We start from the raw sequence: 14,105 nt of genomic DNA on the forward strand, positions 1-14,105 counted from the left end.
GGCTTGCTGCTCACATAGTAAATTTAATTAACAAGAGTATGTGATGACTTATTGATGCAAGTATTAAAGTTGTACAGAGTATTGTTGTGTACTTGTGTAAATTATGCGATTCACTTAGCTTCACATAATTAAGCTTAATGCTAACAATTATATATACGAAAAAAAAAAAACTTCTTTTCATTAATAGCAAATTGCCAAATTGGTCTTGTTGTGCAATTTTCCCAATCTATTCTTCTCTTGTATAAAAAACAAGGGACGACTTCAATTGTATGGGTTCAAGCTCTCAACCATATCTTTATTTTTTTTCGATCAAACATACTTTTACGGAGTTCTATTTTACATTTAGAAATAAATATTAAGTTTTTATTTATTTATTTGTTATCATATATACTTTGTACGTATAAATAAACATTATTTTATTTTATTTTTTTTAATTTTTTTTATATAAAATCTATACATTTGAGTAGGATTATTCCAATAATATTTTACGAGTACAATATTTCAATAATTTATTAAATCAGATTTACAACCACCAATAATACCCTCTTCCTACAACCATTCATTGATTCACCTACCACAAATTCACTACCACCACTTTAGCCACCACCCTCCTCGCGACCTGCCACCGTCTTACATACTACCAAAAAGTCAATGCTCCTACATACAAGAATAATAAAACAACGGAAAATTTGTCTAGGAGGGACATGTATGTTTACATTTTTGTCTATAAAGACCTTATGTGTTTAAAGTTGTCTAAAAAGACCTTATAAGTTTATTTTGTTATTTGGAGGGACCTTGTGGTCGGAATTCGACTGTGTTTGACTTTTTTCCCCGACACTAACCTTTCATATGACCTTAAAAAATGATCCTTTTTTCTTATTCTTTTTTCCATGATTTTCCTCAAATTCCCTTATTCTGATTTGTCCCAACTAGGGATTAGAAGAAAGAGAAAGAGGAATTAAAGGGAAATCGTGAAAAAAAAAAGTCATTTTTTAAGGTCACGTGAGAGGTCAACGTCGAAGAAATAGTGATATAGTGATGCAGCATACTTCCATAACATGAGATCGATATAGTTAATGAGAACAGAACAATCGATACAATATACAACCTATAATTAAAATTTGCCTGTAGGACTGTAAGCTCAATCGGGGTATCTAGATCAAATACAAGTAGCAAATGAGTCACATTTGACAATAGCATGCTGATATTATCAATAAGAAGTAGTCAAAAAAAAAAAAAAAAAAAAAGAGATGGTTATAACAGAAAGCCATATAACAAATTCTTACAATAACATAAGCAACTCACTAACACTACTCTAGTTTAATATGATGTTAAAGTGGACTTTTCTAGTAAACTCAAATTAAGGAAGCAATGCCTGAAAACCAGCTGCAGATGAGTGAGAAACAGGTCTCTTCTTCTCTTTATCTTTGTTACATGTTTGTTGTTTTACCAGCCAATAGCCCCTTTGATGATGACATGCATGTTATAAGAGCTGGCCCATATCATGAATCCATTAGGGCTAACAGGTACTCGTAAGCATACTAGGCCATCAAATAATCTGAATCCACTAGTTTTATTCTGTGACAGTTTGGTCAAATTTAAGGGAAAAGTCAATGGGTCGAGATTGGTCAAATTTTAGATTCTTTGTAATTTTTTATTTTTACAAATTATGATAGATGGATCAAATCGGGTTAGTTTTAGCTCATTTGGGTTGGGTTGGATTGGTTTGGGTTTAGGTTCTCTCTCCGTAAAGTCGAGTCAAAATTTGACAAGTCTAAGTTCAATACAACTTCTTATAATTTTTCTTTAAAAAAAAAAAAAAAAAAAGTTTTCTTGCAATGTTGTTACAATTATGAGATGGCTAGCATAATAAAACAAATAAGTTAACTAAAAACATGGAAATAGTATATAATAAGTAAAAAAATACATTTGATGGCTTTTTTTATTTCAATTAAATTAAAAGGGCAAGGATTGCTATTACTAAATATAAATGCTCTAAATCTAGAGCTTTTTCATACAACCAACCTTATTGTAATCATCACAACATGATTTTGAATCATCAAAACATTTGAATTCAAGACAACAATATTTTCTTGGTCCACCACGAGTTTGTGGCTTGCAAATATTAAGCTCTACTTTTATAGATCCATTTCATTGTCAATATTATTCAACATATCCTTGCGTGATAACTTCAATCTGCCTTCATCGCCATAAACAGTACCACCTACACATTAATGAAAAATTATTTGTACGCTAAGACGATTATTGCATCTATATTATAAATTTTAATGGCATACTTGTAGCTAAACAAAACAATCATCATTCTCATCATTATGTGCACCATATATAAACTGCTAGAAAAACCTAAATGGTTAAATAAAATGGAAAATAATTGCATAACTTACAAATATCTGCATTTGCCAAGATTAAAATAAGATCAATATCAGTGTATCACATTTGATATAGAATGATGACCACAATTGATTATTTTTCTTATCTTAATATGCAAAATAAAACACATTCTCCTAAGATTTTCCATCTACTCCACTTTACACCATCTACAAATTCAAACTCATTCTGATGCATCTGCTTGTTGGCCCAAGTCCAACAAGCCCACCAGCACACTCTATTGGCCCATCCGCTTGGTGTTAAATTATTTGTATTAACCTTGCTTCATCAATTTAAATTTTTCCACATACGTAAAAAATTGCTTATATTTTTTACATGTATATTATTATATACTCCACGCTAGATTTTTCTCAATAAATGTCATCTTTGTTGACTTTATTTGTAATTTATATATTTAAAGAATAAAAAGGGTAATTTTTGTCCTTTTGGTTTAATAAATGTCATCTTTGTTAACTTTCTTAGGGTTTTAATTGGACTATCTTTATTCGTAACTCAAGTTGTTGATTAAAATTTAAAACTAATGGTGTAGAATTGACGAACTATACATATTTTTTAAGCACAGGGTGACACATGTCAGGTTGTAGATTAAGCGTCCTTTGTTTATTTATATTTATAGATTATAGAAGATATATTGGTAAAAGTTTCTTAAAATTATATGGAACAATCATTTAAATACGCTATACGGCCACAAAAGGACAGTGAAACATATATACGGAGGGAGTATACAGTAAGATTGATATAGTATCTGTCTGGTGGAAGGTTAAATCAAAAGTTATATAAGCTAATAATCAAAACATTTGTGTAAACATTCAAATCATTCAATTATAATTCCAGATATAATCATAAAGACAACTATGTGTGCATTAATCATGAAGCTTTTGAATCACATCATGAGTTAGTTAATCAACTTTTCAAAACTGTTAATGCCTAAATGTTACAAGAAACTTAGAACTAATAGACAAAGCTCACTGCTGATCTTTGAACATACTCACATTTTCAGCATATGACCAGTACTCCCTAACGAGTTTCCCAAACAATGAATCATGCTTGTTTATGAGCTTTGCTGGCTCGTCGAACTCTATTACTTTCCCTGTGTAAAATATACCACTTTTCATTAGTTCCGAAATATTTCATCTTTTCATAAGTAAGGCGTTATGTTTGTAAGAAATAAGAAGAAACTCACCGTCACTAATAGCTAGAATCCGTGTGCAGTCCATTACACTTGGTATTCTATGTGCCACTGTAACAACTGTACTGTCACTAAATTCTGTTCTTATGGTTTTATGGAGGATTGCATCGGTGGTGTTATCAATGGATGCAGTAGCTTCATCTAGAACTAGTATCTTCCTCCTCTTCAGTAAGGCTCGTCCTAGACAAAATAATTGTCGTTGTCCCATGCTCCAATTTGATCCATCTTGTACAACTGCATACCAAAATCACACCATTACTATATTTTACTCATTGAGAATGGAAATTTCGTTACTTTTTTTTATTGGTGATACCTGAGGAGTTTAGGCCGCCTTCTTTGTCCTGAACAGCTTCTCGGAGATGACACTTCTCAAGAACCTTTTAACACATGTAGAAGAATCACTTGCAAGTTAGAATGGGAAACTATAGCTTTGTTGTTTACACTTTAAAACTAAATTTAGGAGATGACTGAAAAATATGAAAATGTATGCTTTAAATGCACATCACCTGCCAGATCTCTTGGTCTGTATGCTGTGACAATGGGTCTAGATTGTGGCGAACTGAGCCACTAAAAAGTGTTGGGTCTTGAGGAATTATGCTAAGGTGAGATCTAAGATCATGAAGCCCAATGGTGCAAATGTCTATTCCATCTATGATGATCTTTCCCTCGGAAGGCTCCACCAATCGGAACAAAGTGCTGATAAGGGTTGTTTTCCCACTTCCGGTTCTCCCAACGATCCCAATCTTGCTATCACCTTCAAAGATGCAGTTAATCCCTTGAAGAACCAGTGGACCATTGGGTCTATATTTAACCTGTGAATATCATATATTTTTTTTCTGAAGCTATGTTCTGGCAGTTGACGAGCTTAAATATAAGTGTAATTCAAGTTTACCTTCAATTCACAGAATTCAATTTTCCCTACATCAGGCCAATTAGGAGGAGGTCTATTTTCTTGAATTATTTCACATGCTTCTTCAGGGATGTGCATGTACTGCTCCAACCTTTCGGCTGAAACTATCATGTTGGCCAGCATGCACTGGTTTTGGACAGAACTCACAAGATAGATATTCAAGGAGAGACCATAGGATAGTGCCATCCCAATAAATCCTGTCACGAGAACATCATCGAATAAAAATGTAATAAAAGGAATCGCAGAATAACAAAGATTAACCAATCTGTTTTCGTGGTTTTGAGAAGTGAGAAACTAACCAGAGTTGGCTTCACTGAAAGGAAGCAGAGTCAGTGCAAGAGCGGAGCATGAGAGAATAACTGCACATAGCATCTCCAAGCGTTGTATCAGCCATTCATTGGAAGAAAAACTGTGAAAGAAAGGGCTGGCATTGTTGTCTATAAGCTCTACAGCCTTCGAGAAGTATTGATCTTCCTTGCCAAAAGCTCGTATTGTGGTGGCTCCCGAAATGACCTCTGCAAGATTGCTTGCTATTGTGGACTTCGTAGTTCCATTGATTCGCATCAGCTCTTTTGCTGATGCAAAATAGTATTTCTGTATACATGTAATGTAATTAAATTCAAGTTTCAGTATCTTAACAGGATCAAAAACTCCTGCTAGAACTTTTCAGAATATACCAGAACATAGTTTCCAAATTTAATGTGTAAGATTTGGAGGTACCTGTAAGAGTATAGTCAGATACACCACAGGCACAATGATAAGCAAGACTTTCCAGGTCACGATAGCCAGGATACCAAAGCTAAAGAAAGCTGTTAGTGTAGATGCTAGGGCCATGCTTACCATCATGGCTACATCAAGGTCAATGATACTTATGTCTGAAGATACCTACAGGAAAATATAAGATAAAAGGTTAGCCTTCCATAATTGACAAAGAATGCTCAACCTTTGCTTAGAGATAGATTAATAATCTTACCCGACTGAGTATCCTTCCTAGGGGAGTGGCATCAAAAAAGGACATTGGTGCTCGAAAAAGGGAGTTCAGCAAAGTAGTAAATATTGATCGTGATGTGTCAAGACCAAGGGAAACAATAGAAAATGATCTTACGAGCAAGAAAATTCCCACACTACATCCTATAATTGAGTACACTGTCACGAATTTCACTTCACTAACACCAGGATTTTGAACATTATTGGCCAACCAATAACTTTGTATAGACTGCCCGAGAAGAAATAAGATGTGGGCTAATATTGCCAAGGATGAGTATAAGAAACCTCTTCCATGACTAAGGTACTGTATATAAGGCTTAAAGCCTTTGTCTCCTGTTTCTCTTTCTTCTTTCTGAATCAATTTATCACCTAAGGATGCATGTACTTTGTCCTGATTGAAGTTGTCTCTTTCATCATTTTTCAGATTCGGGAGAGATCTACTCTCTTTACAATTGTCAGACTGCATTGAGTTGTTATGCGCATTGACTAGATTTTGGAACTCAAGGCTTGAAGTCATCAGTTGTTCATAAGTGCCTGACTTTATAATCTGACCTTCAACCATCAACTGCAAAAGAAAAAAAAAAAAAGATACTTATACAAGATCATTTGCTTAAGTCGAAAAACTTTATATCCTCTCTCTTTAGTTTGTTCATTTGCCTTTTTAGTTTCCACATATTTTCTTTACCTTCCTATAGACTATAGCTGAGGATAAGATGGAACGATAGTCAACGAAAGATATGAAATTATTAAAAACTAACCAATATACAATCAAATGTAGGTAGGAAGTCAACTTGGTGAGTGACTAGCAGGACAGTCTTTCCTGCCAGAGCTCCCATGACATATCTCTGCAAAAATTGTTCAAGTTAGTTAAGTAATAAAGGTGTTTCTACTAGAACAAAGCAAAAGGAAAGGGATCTTCTTTTCTATTACATTGAATAGACTAGTCGCAGTGTGAGCATCAACAGCGCTGAATGGATCATCCAGGAGGTAAAGATCAGCATCCTGATACAAGGCGCGTGCTAGTTGCACTCGTTGCTTCTGTCCACCACTGAGGTTAACTCCTCTTTCCCCAATTACTGTGAGATCACCACATGGAAGCATGTCTATATCTTTTAACAATGAGCACCTTTTAAGTGTATCTTCATATCTTTGATGATCCATGTAAGAACCAAACAGAATATTATCTCTTATAGTCCCAGTTTGAATCCATGCTGTCTGAGAGACATAGGCAAGCTTTCCATAAACTTGCACCTGAAATACCAGAAGCCAATCAGTAATTAAATCTCACTTAGCTTACAGTGCAGTTTACACAACATACACTCGTTAATAATTTAGTAAAAAAAAAAATTGATAAGCTGTTTGATTAAAGCCTGAATCCTATTTTTTTTCTCATATAAAACTCAGTAAGAATAAATAACAAAATAATAATAGTAAAGAGAATAGGGCCTTACAGTGCCATCAATGCTTGGAACTTCTCCAAGAATGGCTGCAAAGAGTGTGGATTTACCGGCTCCAACCTCTCCACAAATGGCTACCTTCTCTCCAGGTTTAACAAGTAGATTTACATTTCTAAGGGTTGGCTTTAGTGCAAAATCCCATGAAATTGCTGTGCTTCTGATATCTATAGACTTCTCTAGTTCCTTCCCTTTCTTCCTCTGCTGGATATGTTGATTTTGCAATTCAGTTGCATCAAGAAACCTTATGATTCGGTCTAATGATACAGTTGCTTGTATATATGCTCCAGCAACATCCGGGATTAACCTTACAGGTTCCTGAACTATTCTCAAAGTAGCTAAAAATGTAAAAACATTACCAGCATCCAAAGGAATTCCTAAAAAACAGCATGCCCCAAATGTAGCTATCGACATCAATATTGGAAATGACCAGAAAAGAATCATATAGTACCCTTTCTGTAGAAGCACAGCTGCTAGTGACCTGAACTCAATTTCCCTCAAATTTTCGATGCCTTTCTTGAAATGGTTTTCCCAGGCATAAACCTTCAGCACCTTCATTGTCACCAAGGCTTCAGTTATGGCCCCCAACCTTTTATCCTGTTCTAACATAAGCTTTGTTTGATATTTATGCTGTAATTTACCTAAGGGAGAGTTTCCAAGTACTGCAACAACAACAATCACTAATGCCGCAATTGTTGCATTCCCAACACAGTAGTAAATGATCACCAAAGAAATACACATTTGGAGAACCACAGTCCATATCTGATGAAACCAGAAAGGAAATTCACCAATTCTGTAAGCATCAACCGTGACATAGTTCACTATCTCACCAGGAGTGTGACTCGTTTTAGCATCATTCGAGAGTCTGAATTGCTTGACATAAACAGCTGCAGATAACATCGATCTTATCTGGAGTCCAATCAATCTAGTCCTAAAGCACCATTGCCTCTCTGACAATGATTCTAAGCATTTTGTGAATAAAAGCAGAAAAGTGATTGCATAGCCTTCATATTTAAAGACCCTTTTCCCTTCAGCTATATCAATGAATGCTTTGAGAAAAAGAGGCCCAGTTGATAAAGTAAGCACCTTAACCAATGCAAAAGCCCCAGAAATCATTATGCCATTCCATTGCCAGGAAAATATGGAAGCAGGACAAATTGAAGTTGATCCCTTCTCTTTACTATTGCTAATTTTCTCCATAAAATCGCGATAACAGGTTTCTGCCTGATCAGCAGTCCTAAGTTTAGGAATATCTTCATCCTCAAGAATTTTCTCTTTTCCCAATTTCATCAGTGGATTTAACCACCAAAATGACATTCTACTGAAAAACCCAGCTTTCGAAAACAGACTTTGATTTTCATCAGAGGTATAAACATCTTCATTATCAAGCAAAGGTACACTAGACTCATGTAAACAAACTTTCGATTCTGATTCAGATTCTTGCTTATTAATATGCTCTTTAAAAACATAGAAAAATAACAGAATAACTCCAGGAAGCAACAAAATATCAAAGATGAGCTTAACATGTTTCACTCTCCTAGAAACAATTACTTCATAAATAGAAATTGCAAACAAAAATGCAGCATATAATCCAGAAAAAGTGAAACATATCTTGAACAAGGTTGAGAGTGAACCAAATGGTCTTCTGAAGCTCAGAATCAGACTCAGAAACAGCCAAGTGAACCCCTGAAAGAGCAGAACCAGCCATCCATTCAGGGGCAAAACAGTCTTTTCAGTTCTTATCTTGTCTTCCAAAACCCATAAACCAAGAATTAAGTATGCTAAACTCAGAACAATATTTACAGCAGCAGAAAAATATTTGAATGCAGAAGTTGTATTCTTGGTAGTAGGGGTGGATAAAATGATGAACAAAAACAACAAAATGAGCAACAAATCAATGGAGATTACTATGATGTGGTTTACACATGAATTTGTATTAAGTGTTGATGCAAAAAATGTGCCAAAACTCTCATATGGGTAGGCTGAATTTCCACAGTAATTTGCCCAGAAATTGTTACCCATTTTACTGATATTTGGAGATGGGATTAGAAATGAGTCAAAGACAATAATGATTAAAGCTTCATTAGGTTGAATTTACTTTTCTTTTTTTTTTCGGGAAAAAGAGTAGGGGTATACGTACAAAAAGAAAATGATTAAATGAATGGTAGGTTCATTTTACTACGTGTTTATGGACTATAATAAAGAAAATGAAAATCATTAATCAAGTAATCAGAGATAACAAGACAAACCAAATAAAGAAACAAAATGGGAAAACAACAAAAGTGAAAAGTTGAATAGAAGCTAATGTTACCACCACAAATGTAATGCACACACGTTGCAATTAGCCAATTAGATGTTAGTTCCAAGATGGAAGGTCCAATGCCAAAACCAAATTGTACTCTCATTATTTCATTAGTCAATAAATTACCACTAAATACTACCTCCGTTATATATTATTTGCAACGATTTGACATAAAGTAGAGAGGAAAATTGTCTAATCGTTGCAAATAATATGTAACGGATGTAGCTTTTCAAAAAAAAAATGTAACGGATGTAGTATTACAATTGACTTAGGGTTACTAAAAGACAAGTGATTAGTAAATATTAATAGGAGTATAATTAGTGACTTAGTGGTGCCACACTGCCACATGCTTAACTAACCGAAAAAATAGAATGAGCAAACTTCGTTTCATATTATGTCCAACAGTTACTAAAAACAATTGAACGATTACTACATATTATGTTCAACAATTTTTTTTCTTTCCTTCGTAAAATATTATTTTGTATATCTTTCTCCTCATCACATGTACCTTTATCTTCCTCTCTCTCCATACTTTGTGTAATTGTGTTTTTTTGGAGTAGCGGATAATTGTCAACTAGATGAAGGGTTTGTTCTCTTACGTTGAAATTCAGTTCAGTTCAGTTCCTAATTTCCTTCTCTTATAAAATATTCATTTCAGTTCAGTTCAGTTCAGCTCAGCTCAATTCAGTTCAGCTGAGTTCAGTCAATAAGAACAGGCCCGAAGTTTGACTTAACATATACAATAAAATATATATGATCTGGTCTAATTTTTTTTACTCTCTCTGTTTTCGAAAAAAATCTTTGATGTTTTTACATTGTTATTATTATTAAAACTAGTCGTTGGAGCACGCGTAGTCGTTGGAGCACGCGCGTTGCGCGTGCCCCTCCGACGGCAAGCTAAGCAGAGTTCGTTGAATTGTTGTTGGGGCTATATACGAGTTTATGTCTAGGTTATGTAAAACTAAGAGTTTTTATACGACTTGTTGTTAGTAATTGTAAGGGTCAAGTAACTTGTGTTTTTGTATTGGTGTTAGTGAAATGTGGTCTGTTTTTGACAAAGCAATGACTAAAAATATTAAATAAAAAAACCGGGTCACAGATGTGTGCACCCTTGATCCCTTACTGAAGTTTAATCAGGCAAATGATATACGATAACACCAGACCATGGTAATCGATGCATACTGTATGTATAAGGAAATGTATGAAACGGTATGTTTTATATTTGGACTGTTTTAAAGTTGTAGTGGTAGAATATGTAAAGGTCTAAACATCTGTATTTGGAAAGTCATTGGGTGTTTATTTTTCCAAGAGTTTGTCATAATTGCTTTATATATTTCTGAGGGTCCATCTTGTTCCTGTGTAGTGTATTGTTCTGTTTTTATTCCTGTAGTTCTGTTCTGGCTTCCATTCTCTGTCCTTTTTTTTAAATTTATTCAAAGCTTAATTTGTTGTAAGGTTGAGTGTTTATTTTGCGCCTAAAAACAATGGCGAGTACCGATAGCACAGCTACCTCTGGGAAATCATTCACACCATCAATCTGGCGGTCAAATAAAATGAAATCACTGGCAGAAAATATCGCAAGCTTTCGGTTGTACGTTAAAGATGTGACGAACCAGATAAACAAGCATCTAGAATTACTACAACAAGAGTCGTTGAAGGCTGAGACGAAAAAAGAAAACGGTAATAAAAGAAAAAGAGAAGTTGAGACTGTTGGTTGCGGAGAATGGTCAGTTATTGTTGTTGAATCAGACAGCGATAGAGGTGAAAATCAAACTAATAAAAAAGGCGGAGAAGCAGAAAAGGAAACAGAGAACAGCGAAAAAGAGAAAGAGTCTGAGTTAAGATGAAGAGACAAATGAAGAAAGGGAAAGTGGTGCGATTTCCGATTCTGAAACTGAGACTGAAGAAGAAGGTGTTGTTAAGGCAAATGCGTCATTTGATTCGATTAGTGAGGACAATAATGATGATGATGACGACGACGATGATGATGATTGCGGATTGGACTCTGGTGTGGGCAATTATGATGAATCTAATCAAGAAACAAGCGAAGATTCGTCTATGTTTGCTATGAAAATACATGACTAAGTGCATTATCTTTGTTATTAAAGAGGGTTTTTGGGGTTTTGCTGTAGGAATGGTAGTCTGACCTAACGGTTTGCTTGGCTGTTTTTTACGTGGTAGTTGATGGTAGGAAGCCATTTATTAGCGGTGGAATTGAAGTGCATCTAAGAATTTAGTTTTAATAGATTTGTAGAAGTATCAGTGTTAAGGTTTAGGTTTAGTAAGTTGTTTCCTTTGGAATATCTATTGTAATTAGTGAAGGATGTTAGGGTGTAATTACTATGAAATCGAGCTTTATTTTATGAAGAATGGATTACTCTTATTACATAATTTCTGTTCTTGTATATTCTGGATGGCAGTTGTTAACGTATACATGGTAAAAAAAAAAAGCTTAATGTACTTATACAGCAACAATGTAATATTTGACATAAAAGGTAGTTGGAAAAAAAATGGTGAGGGATTGTAAAGCAGATATGTAAAGCAATGGACAAGATCATTGATTCATTGGTTGTAAAAAAATATCCAGATAAAAGAGACATGTTTTCATCCTGATACAAATCGAATTTAAGAAACTGCACTATGTAAGATATATGGCATACTCTACAGTAACTGGAATAACGTGTATGCATCTTGGACCATAGAGTAGATATCTGATCCATAGTGTTGATTAGAACCTGTATAACCTAGGTCTTTTTGGTTTGTATGGTAATCTATTTGGTAGTGTAGATATAGGTAATAGTATTCAGTTATAAAGTATAATTTGTTCGACTATTCAGTTTATTTTAGAACACTGAGGGTATCATGGTTACTGATACATGTTGGAAATCTTTTGTTGTTCTCCTTTCATATCTACAGTGTTCAGGAATGTGTAATCTGCATGTGGTGTATTTGTCTTCAGGAAATTCCTGGTCGCTATCATCAAGTTTTAGCAAATCAGTGTGAAGTAGTCAATATCTATCGGGGTGCAGAAGGTTTCTCATGGGCTGTGACTATTCAGAAAGTTGTGAATGGTAATGAAGTTTGCACCATGTATATGAATGAAGGGTGGGAAAGCTTCATCGAAAATAATGATATTGAAGTTGGAGACATGTTAATAATGTATTTCAAAGGTAATAGTGTATTTCACACCAGAATATGTGCCTCCCATAGTGAAGAGAAGACATATCCAGCTGCATTGATACCACGAAGTGCTACAGATGAAAGAATACTTCCGTTAAGTAGATCAGAGCTTGGAGTTCATTTAAGGCTAATGCAGCAAAGATGCTCTTATCCATCTTTTAAAGCTATTTTTCGTTCTCCATATATCAGTGAAGGAACTCTTGTATGTGTAAATGTACAGTTTATTTTTTTGGGTATATTGGTATTCAATTTTTGAGCTATGCAAATGGTTTGCGAGGGCTAAGTTTTTAAAATTGATAATTTGTACAGGTTGTTCCTGCATCGTTTGCAAGAATTTATTTTCAACGTATGCAGCCAAGTACTGTTATTCTAATTCGGCACAAACTTAAACAATGGTGTGCCGAGCTGCATATTGCTCGACAAGGAAATGTAATAATTGGTTGTTCTCTGAGGAACGGTGTAAATCTCTTTTATGAGGATCAGCATATTATTAGTGGCGTAGGCGGATTAGTAATTTATCGTCAAGGATATCCTCTCCTATTCGAGTTTCAGCTAGCACCACACTAATGTCATTAGATTATTTGGTCATTTACTTATGAAACACTTCCAGCCTCTTATGAAAGTAGTACTCTTAAAAGCCTTTTGTGTAATTAGAGCTACTTACAGTTATGTGGGTAATTCTAATTTGTTATTAAGATAATAGAAAGTTTGTTTAGCCACAGACGATATGAAGAAGTTTAACCTAGGTGTTGCTTTTGGTGGTTGTGTGTTAGAAGCGGAACATGAATTGACTTATCTTAAATTCTATGGTACATTTTTAAAAAGGCCTACCATAGCCATGCTTGTATTGTAAGACTAATTTACTTATTGTATAAAAGTAAGGTTAATGTGTTTCAAACTCGGTGTCTATTGTTGTTCTATCGTAGGCTTTCCTATACCATATGTTTTTCAGTTTGTGAATTGCATATAGGATATCATGTAATGTTACATTGTAGTTTTAATGGTTTCCCCAGATCCTGCTAATACCTTTTGTTGTTATATATTTGAACTAATTAACTAGGAGCTGAAAGTTGTTAGTTTATGTTTGCTTGTTATACGCGTTGTCAGTTAGAAGAATATCTAAGCATCTTTTGTCATGTCACTGTAAAGCCTATTCAGTAGACTATATAGTGAGGAGATCTACTTTTGGAAAAGTGACAAAAGATTGGATATGGATGAAATCAGTGTTGCAGGTTTTTTTGATGATAAGTGTATGGAAGTACAAATAAGTGATATTAATATTCCTTACCTAAGAGCTGCTTGATATCTAATCATCACTATATTGATTATTTTCAAAGAAGACAAGAAGTCTTTAGAAACATAGAGATATAGAATCTTATATCTCAGTTACTTTCTAAAGGTAAATTATGATATTAATGACCTTTTATTTCCTCATTAATATATGTAACAATGTAGCAGTTTTAAGTTCATGTTTTCTGTCTATATATAGAAACATTTTCTATCAGTTAGCAAGTATATAGGAATTCTGTGAATTTTTGCAGATAATATTGTGTAGGTGCTATAGAGAATAAGTGTTTTGCCCAAAAAATCAATGGCAGATTTTCCAGCTGTGTTTACAGTTCACTATGCGAATGACAATGAGCAACATGATAAGTTGGTATGAAATTATGTAAA

At 34.3% G+C, this 14,105-nt stretch overlaps 1 protein-coding gene across 1 annotated transcript; it reads right to left on the bottom strand.

Annotated features, from left to right (window-relative positions):
* Positions 1-3,197: 3,197 nt before the first annotated feature.
* Positions 3,198-9,389, bottom strand: LOC110722638 (ABC transporter C family member 10-like). Its single transcript, XM_021901910.1, has 11 exons — positions 6,947-9,389; positions 6,426-6,746; positions 6,254-6,340; positions 5,482-6,060; positions 5,229-5,393; positions 4,808-5,102; positions 4,491-4,705; positions 4,105-4,410; positions 3,912-3,975; positions 3,593-3,832; positions 3,198-3,499 (listed from the first exon to the last, which is right to left on the bottom strand). The coding sequence occupies exons 1-11, from the start codon at positions 8,969-8,971 to the stop codon at positions 3,375-3,377; spliced, it is 4,422 nt and encodes a 1,473-aa protein (XP_021757602.1). The 5' UTR covers positions 8,972-9,389; the 3' UTR covers positions 3,198-3,374.
* Positions 9,390-14,105: the final 4,716 nt, after the last annotated feature.

The sequence above is a fragment of the Chenopodium quinoa genome, unplaced genomic scaffold, assembly GCF_001683475.1.
Source record: "Chenopodium quinoa cultivar QQ74 unplaced genomic scaffold, ASM168347v1, whole genome shotgun sequence".
Lineage (NCBI taxonomy): Eukaryota > Viridiplantae > Streptophyta > Magnoliopsida > Caryophyllales > Amaranthaceae > Chenopodium > Chenopodium quinoa.